Source organism: Thermobia domestica, chromosome 9, assembly GCF_964235325.1.
Source record: "Thermobia domestica chromosome 9, izTheDome1.hap1.1, whole genome shotgun sequence".
In the NCBI taxonomy this organism is placed as follows: Eukaryota; Metazoa; Arthropoda; class Insecta; order Zygentoma; family Lepismatidae; genus Thermobia; species Thermobia domestica.
The window spans coordinates 97,192,431-97,212,062 of record NC_137462.1 but is presented as its reverse complement, the minus strand read 5'-3'; the positions used below and the strand labels follow the sequence as shown (position 1 = coordinate 97,212,062).

Here is a 19,632-nt window from a genome sequence, read left to right as displayed (position 1 = left end):
TGTCAATTTGGACGTTTTCTAATGCTTTACACCAATTTTTGTATGAAGCGTTCAATAAACCATATACATCTAAACATATAAAAGCGAAATACAGATTCATTGACACATTCACTCAATGATCAACCACCAGCAAAAAGTACTTAAGCTAGAAGCATGAAATGTGAACAGTATGTTCATTTTATAATGTAGGGGCGTACTGAAAACGGATTCTTGAAAAAATCGAACTCTAAGGAGGTAAATAAGGAGGGGTGGACAGAATTTACACACTGATCAACAAACAGAGAAAACCACTGATGCTAGAACCATGAAATTTGGGCATTAAGTTCCTTTTATAATGTACAGACGTATTAAGGACGGATTTTACAATGCCTCAAAGGGTATCTGGGGGATTTACGCACTGATCAACGCGCAGCGAAAACCACCGTAGCTAGAATCATTACGTTTGATCAGTAGGTTCATTTTGTGATGCAGGTGCGTACTATGAACAGATTTTACAAAATTCGAGCCCTAAGAAGTTACATAGGTTTACCCTTGAACTTTGAATTTATACGACATATTTGCTTCCATGAACACTTTCGGTTTTCATGACAGTCAGTAGGCTTTAAAAATTTTTTACTCACTTCCTTTCTATCAGATTTGATTTTTTTACATAAGATTGACCTACACTTCATACAATCTTTCAATTTAAAGAAAAAATAACTGAAAATAGCTAAATAATAAGTATACAAATAGTTAGTCCTTGTAATATTAACAATCCAAAATAAATTCTTGATTAGCCTTTCTTGAATTCTACATGTCAAGGTCACCAGTTAATGAAAAATTTACACTAGCAATATCATTTCGAAAAGCATAAGAAATTGAATCAGATCATTCAATAAACAATGCATTCATATATCAGCAAAAAAAAGGAATATACAATGCATAGCTATCATCATTGGTACCAGCATTTCTATTGGTATATACGTGAAGGACAAGCTCTTTTTTCTGTGATTTCGTGAGTAGCACAAACATCAGCAAGAAAATAAAGGACTTACAATGTATAGCTATCGTTACTTCTATCAGTACATACATGACAAGGATAAACAGTTAGTGCTTCATTACTTTCATGAGCACAACTGAAATTTGATGAAGCTCCATCAAATGTTAATGCTTGAACTTCAACTTCTATTTCATACAATCTGTTGACGCATTTACGCGTAATATTTCCACGCTCACTTCAATTCAAGGAATCTATGAAGTAATATGCACAAGGAATTTAACACGAATCCTTCAAAGCCACAACCATATAGACCGCAGCGTTTTTTGCTTCTGGCACAGTCTCATCACTCACTCCAGTACCGCAATCTACGTAACCCGACAATTCTCTTCCAGTAAATTCGACATGTTTTATTGCCATATCATCTACAACTAATGACACTTGAATGCATTTGTTCTGTTGTTTCGTTATTTGCACCTTTTCGTTCATTGCATTGAAGGCTTCTTCACATAGTCCAGGATTTCCACTCACTGAAGAGTACCATTTTTTTAAAGTCCGTGGATGCGGTAACACACAGTTAAATGTTTTACGAACAGACGCATATGCAGCTGGGGAATAGAAGTCAAGTGTTAACGCAAAACTTCGGAGAGCCGGATCAAATTTTTTGTTACCCGACGGACTCAAGAGCGACTTCACCACTGCATTACCTTCAACACTGAGGGGTACTGATTTTAACAACATTTCTAAAGTACCTTCTGTTATCATACACTTCTCTCTAAGACAGTGCACAATATCCTGAATACTTGCATATTTTTCTCTAAGACGTTTATTCTTCAAGTACAATGCTTTCATCTTCTTCCTGGATTCCATACATTTGGTTTCTGTTTCAAACAACTTCCTTTTGAAAAGTTTTTTTCGTGGTGTTAACTCCGTTCCACTGCAAGAAGGGTCAAGTGACTGCGTATCAACATTAGAAACACCATGGAAAGGCTGCTTTAAGGTAGGTAAAGTTGTGTTACACGACTCCAGCACCATATTACGATTGTCTTGTCTGGGAATTAACTTGCTTGATTGAATGATCTCACGCTGAATGCTCTGATCTTCAAAATCTACACATCGGACGTTTGGAGATTTCCACTTTTTTGTTGCCTGAAACAATGTAACAAAAATCAATAGTGTTGATATTTAAAAAAAAATCAATACATAAAAATTATAATTACGTCTATAGAGGTGCCATGAGATTTTGAGCACCAAATTAAATTTATGTTTTGTAAAATAAATGGTTTTATAGTTGGAAGTTCACTTCCGATACTTTGTGCGTTCAATTACGGATATTTTATGAGCACTTTTTTTTTCGAAAATGCAGCTTTATTTACTCATGTATTTTCCCAAAATCTAGTAAAAATCACTTTCAATGAGATCAGCTTAGTTGTATCAATAATATACTAACCAAAATATCAAAAATCCAGGTGGGTTTCAAGGAGTCCAACCCGGAGAAACCTGGTGTTTTTTTCTGAGGATGTGAATGAGAATGATGAAAGAATTGGTGGAATGAGAATGTGGGAGGAAACCTGAGAGCACGTTGTTGTCCACTAAAAGCTCAAGTTTGAATTGGACATGATTTGAACTAGGGACCCTACCTTTAAGAGTACTCTACCACTGAGCTACGATGCCCTACTGTTTCGCTTTATAGCCAGTAGTGGCGTTAAGATCGACTAGTGTTGCCAATGTTCTTCAAGAAAAAATATTCCAACACAGTAAAAAACTGCTACATTATTATGATTTACACTGTCAACTCTGTCGAAGTGTGAAGGGCTTCAAATGTCTTATAAGCGTGTAGTGGGTGACAGTAGTCGGAGTAAGACGTGTTTAACCCCCACTATTGTTTATATGTATAAATAATGATGCGGACCCCCCAGTTGGGAGCTCTCTAATTTGTAATACAAAACCATAGGCAATGCTGTATGTGAGAAGTGCGTGAACTTCACAACAACCCTGGGAAACTTGCCAATAAATAACATTTTGGTCCTTTCCATTTTAGAAAATACTACACTTACTAATGGTACACATATGATGGGCTAGTTATGTACGCTTCTGCCATATATTGTATTACTTGTCATATTTTTCAGCGCTCTGCTCTTGAGGTATTTAACTCAGTTTAATCCCTCAAATGGTGCAGATGAAAGAAAAGTGAATTCTACGCTTTACAACACTAAATCAGAAAGTATTATTTTTGAAGGTAAATCGTAAATCCTGTGATTTTTAACTAACAAATACCACCAATACAAACATATATATAATACTGTACATGAAATATAAAGGTTTTATTGAAGCAGACGGTTCTACCAAATAGAAAATTGATAGATGAAACATTTTTCGTGAAGGAATGGAAGTGTGAATATAAGTAATTACTGGCAGTGCACAGCATATTGAAATGCATTTTTACTTATAGTGAAAGTATTGTATGTATAAGTGTCCTCTTCCACTGTCCTCGTTTATGCGTATACCCTCTGTCGCTGACGCGCCTGCTCCCTACGGAAGCACCCTCTCGCTGCGTCTCGAGCCCCCTTGCTGCGCTTATGCTCAGACTCGGTTGCATAGCGGCAAGGTTCTAGGATACAGGTCCCCCTCCCATTTAGCTGTATTAAAGACAAAAATCAACGTGCCCTGCGGGGCTCTAACCCGCCTCCACTCGCTGGCGCTCGCTCGGCAATACTCTGTGAATTAAAATTTAAACTTTGGTAAAGAAAGGAACCAACCTAGGTATTAATCTTTATGGGGGGACCTGTGTTTCAGAACATTCCCTAAAAACTGCAGTGCATAAAACACGAACTTGGGTAAATGTTTAGTATTGGGGGGCCAAGAATGGCAAAATACAAGAGACCCCTATAATTTACAGAAGACATGAGTTGATACTGCTGTTCAAGTAGTCAAGACAGTATCGAACAGAATTTTATGTAGGCAATATGGGACCTGTTCCAACTATAAAGGTAAGTGGTAGTGATTGCCCATTTCATGTCGAGAACAGAATCTAACGAACCCCTGCGGGCCTTCTAACCTGTTACTACTACTACTACTACTACTACTACATATGCTATGCATCCTAATTTAAGGTATGCAACCATACAACGACCGGAATGAAACCGAATCGGAATAAAATATCACAAAAAAGTAGGTGAAAAAGCTGGTCTCCCCAAGTTTAAACAATAGCCCTAACTTGTGCTAGGTGGCCACTAAATGGCACGAATGCTATGGAAGGGAGAGTTCTAGAACACAAGTCCTCCATATAGGTTAGTAGCAAGGTTGGTTCCTTTCTGTACCAAAGTTTAAATTTTAATTCACAGAGTATTGCCGAGCGAGCGCCAGCGAGTGGAGGCGGGTTAGAGCCCCGCAGAGCACGTTGATTTCTGTCTTTATTACAGCTAAATGGGAGGGGGGCCTGTATTCTAGAACCTTGCCCAATGTTTATGCCAAACGTACACCTGTTATACAGAGCCCTCCTGAAGTCAATCTACAATTAGTAATGGAGCTCCTAATTCAGTGCATGCTCCGCTAAAAGAAATGCAAAGCTTTAATCTATCCTGAAAATGTAAGATTTGTGTAAAAATTTGGTAGAACCGTCTGCTAAAGTGAACGTGAACCCATTTACAAATAACTTTTTTGTCCAGAATATCGATTAATAACGCGCGACTTGTATGAGAGATATGTCTATTACTGCTTTTAACAATGAGTGAGGATTATTTTATCCAGTAATTGACATCTTTAGCAATTTTTAACATTTTTAGCATAAGCCTACTCCCTCCACAACCATACAGTTTCCTTGCCAAGGTGTCACAGAACACTTGTAGATTCTATAATTTTGGCAAAATTACCAACAACTCATAAACATACAATTTAATAAATAAGCAAACTTAATAACAGTTTGACAATTCTCTAAGTAGTAGTCTTTACGAGCTTCTTGACAGTGTAAATGCAATGCATATGCTTATTTACCCAATATTATTACAAGTACACAATCACGTTTTATTATTTATTTAAACCTTAAAGGAAAGAAAATAACTTACCTTTGAAATATGATGAAATTCCAAAGAAAGTTTATTCATTCGGCATAAATTTCTCTTCAGAACAAAGATAATCAACACATAACACAAATACACATTATCATTATCTCTTATTCCCTTCACAATATGGCGGATCGATTCGATTTTTGCGAGTTCGATACCATCAAAGATCTCGCATTAGGGCACCTCTAGGTCTATATATTATCTCAATGACCCACCCTTACTTAAAAATTTTGCTTAACAATAGGATAAAGAAGTTTGATCTGCTAGAACAGAGCTTTTTTGTCCTTAATATTTGGACCCAAGATATTTATATTTGATTTAGTTTGGAATTTTCATCTCTTTCAGCAACGAGGCTGTATGAGACACAGTCCCTCAAATTAACCTAAGGTCCGAACTACATGAGCTCCCGCTGGCTTATCTCCCATGCCATCCCGCTTTACTCCCCGAAAACAATATACTCCTATTTCAACCTTGAAATATAAGAAACAGCTTCCTTTTCACTATTTTATTTTTTGTTCAAGGATATGTTGTCCACCAGCATTAAAAATTATTTGTTTTACCGAGGAGACAACTTCGTGTGCTTTCTTCCCATGTCTAATACGAAAAGTTACTACATGCTACGCGAATCAGTTTTCAGTTGTTATTGCACTGTTTGTTCCAATCAAACGTATGATATTGTATGACATCATGTCGTGAACTTCATAGTTTTGTACCTTCCGATTATTCGTGGATAAGTTAATCCACTCTTACTAAGGGTGCAACAATGTAACATTCTTATCCAAAGATTAAAATAATCACCGGATTATCTTATCTGATCTTAATCCTCGATTGGTGCAACTCTGCATGAGTGTTCTTATTATTCAAAGTAATGATAAGAGAATAAGAATGAAGTAGAATCCCCTTTTCTCTAAAACTTCTCGATCTCTCTAAGCGTTGTTATTGAACTTAGAGAAATGGGTAATGCAGTACAGTTACCCATCAAACACCAAACAAAACACAACTTGTTGGAATATGCAATACTATCTGCGAGATATTTCTCACAATAAACCCCAAAGAATCCAGTTCCGACTTTGGAAGATATGACGTCTGTTAGTAAGTCAAAGTTGGGTTAGATTTTTCAAAATACTCAATCGTGGATCTCTTAAACTTGCCCTGCACCTTTACTTTAATATAATTGCAGAATTATATTAAATGATTGTATGCTAATACTGTTAGGCAAACTGATACATATACCCAACAATAAATACAAGTATCTCCATTTCACTAATTCCATTTATTATCATATTACCTATAAATTATACTTGCTTTTCCAATATCTTAGTCTTTCCAACTACAGAACAAACATTGCCATTGATATTATTACATAAACTAAATCTTTGCACAGTATATCACTTAGCAACTTACTAATATGTGTATGTGCCATTATTTAAAAACTTTATTAGCCTATGGCCCGTGGCACTGTCTACTCCACCAAGTTGGAAAGGACTACAAGTTGAGTCCCACATGATTTGACTTCGGACCAGAAGGCAACGCGAGCAGACAACTGTGTTTCTTTGCTGTCTCGTCTGAGGAAGAAGCCGCTTCTGGACAGAGTGTTGACATGTGATGAGAAGTGGGTCCTGTACAAAATTTCACTGCGCCGACATCATTGGTTAGCATTCCATGAACCGGTTCCAAAACAACCGAAACCAGCACTGCAGTAGAAGAAGGTCCTCCTGTGTGTTTGATGGGCTGCTCGCGGCATTGTACATTCGGAACTGCTACCAGCTGGTCAGAGCATAAATGCAACTGTGTACTGTCAGCAGTTGAGCCATGTTCAAAAGAATCTTAAAACTCTGAAGCAAGCACTGTTACAGGACAACGCTAAGCACCACGTTGCTAGGATGAGCCGGGACACTATTTTAGGCCTTAGATGGGAAACACTATTGCATCCGTAATACTCCCCGGACATTACAGCGTTCAATTATCCCCTGTTAAATTCCTTGGACAATCACCTTAGAGGACACCAATTTAAATCTCTAGTTGAGGTGCAAAACGCACTTGGTACCTTATTCGCTTCACGGTCCACCAAGTTCTACCGCAATGAAATCCATGGCGTTCCAGAACTTTGTCAGAAGGTCGTCAATGCTGATGGGGACTATTTTTGATCTTTCAGGTATGTCTTAAGTAACATATCGATGTTCGAAGATGGTGAGAGAAAAAACGACAGAACGTTATTGGTTACCTTTATAGCCTTGATTACCTGCCATCTATGGGTTAATTTGTTTAGTTACGTTTCTGCTAAAATACTACCAGGTAGAGCTCGCTTTTCTTTCTCTCTATTCTCTTTTGACTGATGATAAAATTTCCATTTTTTTGAGTTGTAACACTCTTCTACCGTGTGTGCTAGTGTTGTGTCGATCATGAACGATTCGATCATTATGAACGTATCATAGCGTGAATTAAATGAATTATGATTCTTTTCACAAATGAATCGATTCTTCTAATGAATCATTTGTACATCTCACTGAATTGTTTGCCGTGATCGAAATGAATTTTGAATCACAAACTGCCAGCAACTATCCACATAGTTCCTCTTAAAATCATTATTTTTAAAGGCTTTATTGTAAGGATTTGACTGAATATGCAAGTACAACTTTAATTATATGCAACGCCTCATAGATGCTTACAGTAATACTAAATTCAAATTTAAATATTGGTCAAAACGAATATTCACCAGTCATTGTTTCAGAACATTTCACATTTCATCATCTTAACGATCACTTCTCATACATAATTTTTTAGAGACATAATACGACACATACAAAGCTCAAAGTGACTTTATGTGGATGTGGAAATGCAGAAAAATAGCGTTATTGTACTTCTTTCATTAACTTTCTGCATTAAGATAATATTCCGACAAATGTCACCCAATCTCTTAAACCCGATTTAAACAATAACATAATAAAACGTTTAAACAAATGAGTTTCGTTTTACAGTGTAACAAAACGGTAGACTTCTGATGTTAATTCAATACTAAACCTTGAAGTAATACATCCGTAACTATTTGAATAGAGTAATAAATTAAAAATTAGAACCTGTTCCTCGGACGCTGAGTCTTTCTGATCTGCGAGCAAACTGACGATCGTGGCGAAACCGTACTCAGCTCCCATCCATTGTTAAAAGCTAGAACTACAACTCACGAGCAGTGATGCCAACCTGAAACAATATGAAGTCCCGTGTCAAGAGGCAAAAAAAAATCCCATTTTATGTGTGAATTTCCCACGTTATACTAATTAAAAGTATGCTATAATATTAAAAATTAAATTTCTCTGTGCTAGTCACTTTTTACAATATCTAAATGAATAAGCCGTAAATTTCGATCTTTTTGAAAAATCCCATACATGCTGCTTATTATCCCTTTCCGAGAAAATAAGGTTAAAAACTCCCACGATATGGGATTTTTCCCACAGGTTGGCATCACTGCTCACGAGACATCTTGGAATCATTTGGCACGATATGTGCGTTATGTAAGTCAAGAAAGTTTTTGATTCCAATTGGAATCATACGGTCAGAAAGGGTTAAAAGCCTTTAATCCCTATCTCTTACTGTATTTGCTCTATGGAGATTAACGTTGACATCAGAAGCGCTAAGTGATGTGACTTACAATAGAGAAATAAAATCAGAGATGAAAAACATTCTTGTGGAACTGAATTCAATTCAAAATCTGCTTTTCCACTGTCTTTTTCCGTTTTATCCATTATATGGTCAATCTTGCAACTGAAAAGGCAAATTTTCACCACTTCAGATTTAAACAGATACAGTAGATGAAGATCGAGACAAAACTTCCTCGTGGGACACAGAATATGAGCCAGAAAAAAACGTTTTTCAAATCTGTTAGCGTTTTTGTTGTACGGTGTTCAACGTTGAAAAGCGGAGACGGTTGATTTTCTTCATCTTCCGGTTTGAATGGAGAGTTAACGGAGAAGCTTGGGATGCAGGAATGATTTCTAAAAATGCTTACTGACATATTTTACCGTTTTTTTCTCTATGGAAATCAATACTGAAACCAGAAATAATAGAAAATGTAAACCATTACTAATTTCGATACAGTGTTTCGGGTAATAATGATATGTTGTATTGAGACTTTGAATCGTTTGCAAAGAATCGCTTCTCGTTGTTATTCCTTGCCGAAAATCGTTAAAACCGGAAAAGGTTTATTTCAACTACTTTCGGTTTAAATAGAAGGTTATTGGAGAAAATGGAGTGTATTCTTGGAACGCACAATTGATTGAAAAAATTGCTTCTCGGTATCTTACAGTTTTTCGCTCAATGAAAATCAATATTGAAACATGAACTACTAGTAATTTTAACTACTCCCGTTTGCGGTAGATTGTGGCGGATAGTCATGGATGAGACCCTGCTTGAGTCGTTTGCAAGAAACTGCTTCTCGGTATCTATAATACCGTTTTTGTTCTACGGCGTAAAACATTAAAACCGGAAAAACGCTAATTTCAACCACTTACGGTTTGAATAGCGAGTTGACGGACGAGATGCAATCTATTGTTGAAATGCTGAAGGACGTCTCGATCGTTGTTCGTTTTCAACCGACTTCTTGCTGCTTTTGAATCGCTTCCTTATCACTTATAGTCTTTAATGCCATCGCTTCATCCACATCCACATCCACATGAGTTTGACATTTCGTGAGCTTCTATGCCATGTTTTTCAAGTCACAACAAAAGTTAATATTGGCACGCGGCAGACGCTCTTAACACGTCCTCACTCTTCTGCGTCTGGAAGCCAACTAACATGTCACAACCACTGTTGCCAACTCACCAGAGTGAAATGTCGCTAGTTTAGTACTCTAAAGTCGCTACAAGTCGCTGAACGCCTCCTGCCAAGTCGCTAAAAAAGTCGCTATATAATTTTACAAAGGAATTTAAATAATTATTTTTTTTTCATGTACAATGGAAGACTCGAGTAATTTTTCTTTAAAAAATGACCATCTTGACAAAATCACTGCACTATGCGCTTTAAGAATACAAAATTAATAAATATAGCATTAAAAGTTTGCAAATACTTAAAATTTTGGATCACTTTTTTCCATTCCTTCTTATAGAGTACGATTATATTTTTTGGAGGGGTTGGGAAATTCATGTTGCTTTCGTATTGGAACAATTCACCGAACTCACCCCTGTGTAAATTTCTGTATAATTTATATTAAGAACAACCGCAGTTAAATTAATATATAAATCACACGCAGTACACTGAACCAGAAAAGTACAACGTTCTCCAACGTCACTGTCACTGTACGCACTGTGCAATGCAATAGGTTACCAGCTATTACGCAACTAGTTAGATACGGGAAATTTCCGGATTTCCGAAACCGCAGTGAAGAAGGACATAATCCTCATAGCAGCGATGAATCCAACGAAGTCGCTCATAGCAGTAGTGCAACCGAGTGCGTAAAAGTAATTATTAGTATCACAAACTGCAAAATTTTGGAAACTTTAATATAAATATAGAATAAAATATTTGAATTCCTAAATGTCGCTAGATTTGTCGCTAGGCGCTAAATAAAAAATTTTGTCGTTAGACACTTCCAAACGTCGTTAGTTCTAGCGACAAAGTCGCTAAATTGGCAACACTGGTCACAACTCGTTCAAATTCGGCACTGATTGTACCAAAGGTTTAGGTAAGTTGAAATGAATACAACATCAATAGATAGCACACTGTAACTACATTCACCGTACTTTTTGATTACAACTTGTGTTTTTCTTTCGAACGCAGTCCAATATGAGTTTTAACTAGATAAACTACCACATGATTCGATATAAAATATAATTATATATCACAGAGATTTAATTGTTACCATTAATTTTCATAATTTTACTACCTATTTGTTAATATGTTGCAGTAATTCATAAAAAAAAATATATGAAGTGAATTTAACCAATGTTGCTCTTCCTTGCCTCTCACACAATTGACATAGTACTGTCATTTTAATTGCCGGTTAAAGTGTTTATGCGTCTTAATTACGTCCTCCAAGGGATACAGGAACAGCCCTTATTTAAACATTATGGGACAATTATTCCTTCAGTATTTCTTGTCGTAAATTGCAAAATGAAATGCATCAGCCACAACAAAATTATTTTACAGAGTACTGCAGTGTCAGAACTATTCACAATAATAATAATAATAATAATAATAATAATAATAATAATAATAATAATAATAATAATAATAATAATAATAATAATAATAATAATAATAATAATAAATTGCCGGTTTGGCTAGGTTAAGAAATTTGATCGACAGTTGGTTCTCCATAAAATATGGAGAGGGCACAGAGACTGATGTGACGGAATCACGGAATTTTATTAGACCTACTTCAACCAACCTGAGACGTATTTATTGTGACTACAACTTGGATCTCCCTATTTTACAATCATACAGCATTATGAACTGCTGTGTGTAAAATTAATACGGAGCATGCACTTAAAAAAAAAAAAAAAAGCGAAAATGGGCTACACATTTTTTGTAAGTACGAGCGGTATCCAAAAGTTTTAATTATTACCATGAAAGAAAAACATACAACATTCACTGTAATTGGTCAAAGTTAGTTCTTCTCCGCGTAGTTCAGCTGCAGACACACATTTTCCCCAGTGTTTTTTTCACCCTCTTCAAGTCGTTTTTATAAGTCTTCCGATTTGCTCGGAAACCAATGTTCCACTTCGAAAATGACATCCTCTCTGTCTTCATATCGCCTACCACAAAGTGGTTTCTTCAACTCGGGAAAGAGGAAGAAGTTACTTGGCGCAATATCAGGCGAATAAGGTGGGTGCGGCAAAAGTTCATAGTCTAACCAGTAGGTCGTGGCAAAGCCGTGGCGAGTTTGCTTTTGAAGAGGTATCAACACGCGAGGAATACACCGTGCAGGCACCTTATTCATGTGCAGTTACTCGTGAATAATCCCCCACACACTTCCACGGAGTTAATCCATTCTCCGCCATCACTATTTCCATGGTCGATTTTCTGTCTTTGAGGATAACGGCCTCCACTTTTTTTCACTATGACAGGATCATCCTTGATTGAGGGTCTCGTGGATCGCTCGTGGATCGTTTGTGACGGACATGTGATCACTTTGAAAATTCCGCTTCCACGTCACAACCTTATATGACGGCCTTTATCCCCATAGACAGCTTTCATTTTGTCGTGGGTTTTTCGTGCGTTGCTGTCCCTCAAATGGAGGAACTTTATGACACTTCGGGCTTCAATTTTGTTCATCATGCAGGTTGATGCCTTTTGCAAGCTGTGGCAAGAAAATTACTTTTGACAGATATTTGATATTTACACAAGAAATGAAACTGATTATACACTAAAAGTTTCATGTAAATATCTGTACAATTTCTTTGTGATAATTAAAACTTTTGGATATCCTTCGTATTTTACCCTAAGATCCAGTATATAAATAATTTGAAAATTTTAATTCCTGAGATCTAGGTATGGTTTTCTTTTTCAGTATCTATCAGTTTAAAGAAGTAACATTGTCTTGGAATCGAAAAGATTTAAATTGCAAACATTATCTGGACCTAAAGGAGATTAAAATTTGATTCAGGTTTATTTCTTATTTTCTAGATATGTCTTAATTTATGTGATTGTCTTTCTAGTTTTTATAGTCAAAGTCTGACGTATCTGTTTTTAGTATCTAAGAATATAAGACGGAAGCATTGCAATACCGGACATTTTAAGGATTACGATACACCTATCACGTGGCCACTTTTGAAAATAATGTTATCCTACATTTTTTATGTCAGAAAATGGAAAATCATTAAACAACGCAAATATGGAAAGATGAAATCTTTAAGTTTTATGTCCCACAGTTACGCCGGCAAGGCTAAAAAAGACAGTGGTGATGACAAATGAAGAAAGTGAGAACACTGCGAAAACCCACACAGACGGTGTTTGTCCACCAGAAACCTCACATGGCGCGAGCTGGGATCGAACCAAGAACCCCATACACCAGAGGTGAACGCTCTACCGCTGTGCCACCGCGGACCAATGCAAATATAATAATAGACTTTCTATGTTTTAAAAATCGAGGTGCACCGCACGCACAGTTTTCATTATACTTTTAGTCATCTGACTATATAAAACGCTGCAGACAATTACTTAGGATTATAATGAAGGTAATTAAATGTTGTACCAAAACAGCTATATACCTTTACTCTTGCAGAAACAGGAACACAGTATAACCCGTCTAGTTTCCTTCAAAAATCGTAAGCAAAAATCACTGCGTTCAGGTAATGGCCGCTGCTCCTTCGTCAAGATCGGAACGTAGTTAGTGATGATCGCAAGAGTCTTGCATGCAAGACCAAGACCAAGACCACGAATCCCGATGCAAGACCAAGAAAAAGACCAAGACCATACTTGCAAGACCAAGACCAAGACCAAGACCAAAACTCTTGCGCAAGAGTCTTGCACAAGTACCGGTTAGTGGTAGAGCATTCATCCCTGGTGCTGGGGTCCCTGGTTCCCAGTTTTCACCATTTGAGTTGTTTCGGTGGATACATACCGTGTGCGTTTGTTTTCTCGGGATTTTAACTTTTCATCCTACTTTCTTCATTTCTCATCATCACCATCTCCCTTAGCCTCCACTTATAATTGTGACACGTAAAACTAGATATTACATAATTTCAAAACATAATAGTGGTTTTTCTTCTTCCTAAACTAAAGAGAAATGAAGGATGGAACATTAGTAATTTCGTACACCATAGGTACCGGCTACATGGGTATGGCCTTGGCTCCAAGGATCAAGCATCCGTTAGAAATGTTTAATGTGTGCTCAAAAGATTAATATCGAAATAACATTTTCATGTTATTGACAAAAACTTAGTGTATGTGACCGCAAGTTTGATTTCATGGGCGGGTGCTTGTTTATTTATTGTTTATTAATATAATTTTTTAGCCTCGTCAGGTGTACGGCACCCGAGGTTCAGCGATATAACATTATACAACAATAAATAATCCATATTCACAAGTGAGAGTGACTTTGTACCGATATTTCAAATAACTTGGAGTTTAATATTGTGTTTTTGTATTTCTAATATAGGTAAACATTATTTGTATAAATTGAGTTTACATAAAAGGCATGGACAGTTGAGTCGTTTTTAGCTTTCACTCATATTGTTCTAAAATATTATGAGGTTTGATTATACAGAGGTTGTTCAGCTTACGTTTGGCCGATTTCGTTCCTTCCCCCACCCGGCCAGAATGGACTCACCCGACCTGGTTCTTGGCGCCCTGCAGTGTTGTGTAGTAGCTTCCTGGGAACGGAGTTGTTTTACCACGCGGACGACAATAACGCACAACACAAAACAGGACCATTGTTGTGAGTGTTGTGTTAAATTTGTTTCCAAGTGTGTGGGTTTCCGCACTGTGACCAAAATGCCGCCCAAACTAAGCCGGTTTTGGGACGGCTATGTTGCGGCTCTTTATGACGCCCACTTTAGTGTTTCTGTCATTAGAAAACAGTGCAAGAAGAATGGTTGCAACATCAGTTTAAGTGGAATAAAAATATTATTAAAAAGTATAAGGGCAACGAAGCTCCACCATTTGGATCACAAATGAAATTACCTAGGAAGCTGGAATGCACCACCGCCGCCTCTACCATGCGGAGGAAACTCCTCAAAATGGCAATGCAAGAAAATCCGTCAACATAAAGTTGTATGGCTAATGGTCCTGACGTGTCTTTAGGGACTGTGAGCCGGACGTTACACCATCAACTCAAGCTGGAAAAAGTCATGAAAGCTCGCGGCCATCTTTTCACGGTTGCCCACCAAAAGGAACGAAAGTGTAACGCCCGGAAGCTGCACGAACGGCATCTGGCAAAACAAAGGTGGATGTATGTCGTAACGCTCGATTCAGCCGACTGCGGCAAACCGAGAGCCATCATGTACCGAGAGAAAGGCCCAAGAACTTCAGAAGGTGGGTCCGTGTCTGTAAAAAGCCTTCCCAAAAGGGTTCATGGTCGTTACTGGCTACTGTTACCGAGGTAAACTGAAGATTCGTAGGGTGGCGAAGAACTGCAAAATAAATTCGCAGTATATTTTCAGGAGCAGATCATGCGGGAGCATGAGATTCCAGCAATGTACGGAAATGACGCCAATCTGGTGCGCATTCACATGGACAAAGACTCATCACACCTCACGATCGTCCCACGCATTCTACAGGGAGATGGAGGAGGCAAGTGGTATACAGGTGATACTTTTAAATGAGGTACCTGTTAAATCTCCAGATGCAAGTCCTATGGACTATTGTAGATTTGGATTGCTGAAGCTGGCTTTGAGGAAACGGCGTGTGACAACTGTGGAAGGACTTTGGAAAGCTGTGCATAGGGAATGGGACAAGATTCCCCTCCCAGTTCTTCAGAGAAGCCTATTACAGTGGAAATTACGCTGTCGGGCTATTGTTAGGAACCAAGGGAAACACATCGAGCACTTACGAACCTGGCGCCCTGGATTCTTCTAAATTTTTAGATAAGTCGAAATTGGCAAAATGTAGACTGAACAACCTCTGTAATCATTATTATTTTAATTTTTCTCTCTGTTTTTTGGTCAATATTGCCAACATATCATCATCATCATAGCCGGTCTGTCATTATTGGCAGGTGACTTGTTGCAACTCAGAAGCTTCGATATACGGTGGTCCTCAATCTAGTCTCTTCGTCTTGACATATCAATTTTCTGTTTTAATACTTTCCTTCAACTACAATCTCCTTTGCTCCTCCCTCTCTTTCCTTCCCCCATACCCTATAGGACGTCCCTCATAATAAAGTTCCTCCTCAGCCAATGTCCTAACCAGTTACTTTGCGTCCTCTTAATTATATCTAAAATTATTCTTTTTTCCTACTGCTACTAACACTTTCTTATTCGTTTTCCGTTCAACCCAGCTAATTCTCTCCTTTTCTAGAAAGCCTCCAATATATTTTTCATCGCTTTTGCTTAATGTACATGTTTCTGTTCCATAGAGTGCTTACTTGAATCGGTAAAACAAAATTTCAATATTTAATTGGAAGTTCGTTCAATATAAAGATTAGATAATTTTGGTTGGAAATAAAAAATATCTGACGTCTTTAGTGTAAAAATAATTTAGCAATTCATGGTATTTCAGTAATCTGTACCGCCTTGATTTTCTTTCATGCGTCACATGGGCAGCCTCTCCAATGTTTGGGAACCAGGGGAGTAATGGATCTGTTAAAAATATAAAAATATTCCGAAACGTTGTAATTTATCTTATAAGTAGCGAAGCAAAACCTGTACACAGGTGGACCTGAGAGGACTTACGCCTTTCTCTTATTTGTTTGTTTGGTTTTGCTTTCGGCTGTCTCTCATGCTCCTTTTTCTGTTTCTGTTTCTGTTTCTGTTGCTTCTGCTGCTGCTTTTGTTGTGCCTCCGTTTTGCTTTCCCGACTAGCGCTAGTCTCCATTCACATCAACTCTCTCTGATTTGTTAGCTTGTAGTGGAGAGAGTGAAAGCCCTTCTTCTAGGTTGGAGGCGATTCGAACATGCGACGTTGACCACGCCGATAACTACTCACAGCTGGCCAGACTATGAGCAAGCACGCTCGGCTAACACGTACTCAAAGAAATCGAGTGAAAATCAGTACTTATATATGAACAAATACTTCTACAAACAACGACATCTATTAACAAAGTGATAAACTAAATGATATGTAACGCCATCTATTGAGTGAGTAAGTGTTTGAATATGTTCACCTAGCAGGCAAATTCAAAACAAAAACAAAAAAGAAAAGAAAGAAAATTATGGATATCTTGGTTCCTATGAGATAGAGGGCTGATATTTAATATTTTGCCTATAATAAATAATTTTTATATATTTTTTGATATTTGGTTCTCTAACTAAAAATGTGGACTGCAGTGCTTCATAATACGTATTTATCTCTACCCTTCTGGAGGCAGCATTGAGGAAAGCCATGTTGTTGAACACGAGAGAATCCAGGATTACCATGAAAACTCAGTTCTTATTACCGGTTTGGGTACAAAACCTCGCGGAAAGAACCTCGCGGCGACAACCTCGCGGACGAAAACCTCGCCTCCCAAAACCTCGCGGCCCAAAATCTCGCCGGGCCGAAACCTCGCCTGGCCAAAACCTCGCCACCCAAAACCTCGCAGGACAAAATCTCGCCGGGCCAAAACCTCGCCTGGCCAAAACCTCGCGGGCCAAAACCTCACCTTGCCAAAATCTCGCGCCCCAAAATATGGCCATACCCAAAATCTCGCCTGACCAAAATGTAAATGTTCCAACAGATGATAAGGATGACGGTATAAAAGACGCTGTTTCAGAAAAAGTATCACGGGTATTTGACCAAGTCTCGCGATACCATATGAAAATTATATTTCTGTATTAGAGGATTTCAATGTGAAGATAGGGCGACAGGATGTTTTTAAACTGGTTATAGGGAAAGAAAGTCTGCATAAGGAAAGCAATGACAACTAACGGGGTTAGTTTCGTGAACTTTGGAACATCCAAAAACTTAAAATTTTAACAAAAATCTAATATTTATGAAAGTATGAAATAATATATGACTTTTTACGACGTCCCTTGATTATGTCCTGTAGGTTAAAGGAGACGTAGATGACCAGGATGAAGGAAATGATCGAATAAAGAAAGTGGTAGGAAACGGGAATAACCCGAGAAAGCCCACGCACACGATGTTTTGTATCTTCTTCTTCTTCTTCTTCTTATTATTATTATTATTTGTAATGTGGAATTGCATATTAAGAAACTCATTGGGTAAATTTTAAAGAAAAGTTTCATTCGCGGCGAGGTTTTGGCCACGCGAGGTTTTGGGTGGCGAGGTTTTGGCCCGGCGAGATTTTGGGTGGCGAGGTTTTGGCAACGCGAGGTTTTGGTCCGGCGAGATTTTGTCCCGCGAGGTTTTGGGCGGCGAGGTTTTGGCCACGCGAGGTTTTGGCCCGGCGAGATTTTGTCCCGCGAGGTTTTGGGCGGCGAGGTTTTGGCCACGCGAGGTTTTGGCCCGGCGAGATTTTGTCCCGCGAGGTTTTGGCCGGCGAGATTTTGGGCGGCGATGTTTCGGCCGCGAGATTTTGTCCGTATCCCCTTATTACCACCTTTTTATTATTGTGTAATTTTATTTTATTATTATCGTTAATTTTTATTAAATTAGATTGAGTACAGTAAACCATTTTTATTTTTATTTCCTATGAACATAATTTGCATTAAGTATGTAGTGATAACTTAGGGAAAAGATGACTAAAAACTTTAAGTTTCTTAATAAAAATAACTTTGTATACTGTTAATATTTCTCTCTCTCTTTCTTTCTTTCTCACTCTCTCTATCATATATATATATATATATATATATATATATATATATATATATATATATATATATATATATATAGAGAGAGAGAGAGAGAGAGAGAGAGAGAGAGAGAGAGAGAGAGATAGGTAGATAGATAGGTATAACGCAACAGCTGAAATGCGTGGAGCAGGGAGCGGTTGTGAGTAAATCGATGATCGATCGATTCTGGGCGCAGTAAAACTCATTACACCACTGATTTGCACACATTACTATTGATCTTTTTTTTTAAAAAAAAAAAAACACCGTAGAACGTATTAGGATTTGGGTATCGTTTAAAGCAAGAGAAATATCTTTTACATCACAACATATCGCAAAACTTCACCTTGAGTGTAACATGTTATCGCACTTCTTCCGTTCAGTTGATGCATTTTTAAAATTATTTATACAATACTAGCAAACCTGCACGTCCTGCGCAAGCGCAGGACACTGTTCTTCTATGAATGATTGAATATGATACGCAATTAAAATATTTATGGCTAGCAAAGTAGTTAATAACACTTTAATAATGTCTTTCTTAAGAATTTGTCGATAATTACTCGAATTTATGACGTCCTCGAATCTAAGACGCACCCAGATTTCGCTGGGTTAATTTAAGGAAAAATTGTAGTATGTTCCGTTTTTAACTTAGTAAAGCGTTCTTTGATATTGGTCATTTTTGGTGATATTTATATATTCCTCTCCCCTCCTCATGTTGCGGGGCACGTCATTAGAAGTATCAGTGTTCATGTCAGCGACCACAAAACAGACGTGTCAATGGTTCATCTAAGCAACTCCAAAAACTATAGATTCGACACTAATATCGGTCATTTTCGATCATTTTCAAATGTCTTTCCCCCTACCGTAAGTGACACGTCAAAATGATACGACAAAACCCATTTCAGATTAGAACTTCATCTAGGTTGATGAAAATATGATCGAGATCGGTTAGGTAGTTGAAAATTTGATCATCTCCTCCTCCTCTCCCTTACGTTGCATCGTAGAAAATTTGAACGAGATGAGTTAAATGATAAACATTATCCCAGTCCCGAATGTCATGTAACTTATGTTGAACATTTGATCGAGATCGGTTGGCTGGTTCAAGAGTTAAGTTCTATTTATTTTTGTATATTAATCTCCCCTTCCTCTCCCTTAGGTTCTACCGTCAAAGTGAAAAAAAAAAATTAAAAACTGGCTCGAACATCATCTATGCTGAAAATTTGATCGAGAT

General features: G+C 37.6%; 1 protein-coding gene across 1 annotated transcript; it reads right to left on the bottom strand.

Annotated features, from left to right (window-relative positions):
* Positions 1-1,216: 1,216 nt before the first annotated feature.
* LOC145694050 (uncharacterized) lies at positions 1,217-5,224 on the bottom strand. Its single transcript, XM_081770190.1, has 2 exons — positions 5,041-5,224; positions 1,217-2,125 (listed from the first exon to the last, which is right to left on the bottom strand). The coding sequence occupies exons 1-2, from the start codon at positions 5,077-5,079 to the stop codon at positions 1,256-1,258; spliced, it is 909 nt and encodes a 302-aa protein (XP_081626316.1). The 5' UTR covers positions 5,080-5,224; the 3' UTR covers positions 1,217-1,255.
* Between the last annotated feature and the right edge of the window lie 14,408 nt (positions 5,225-19,632).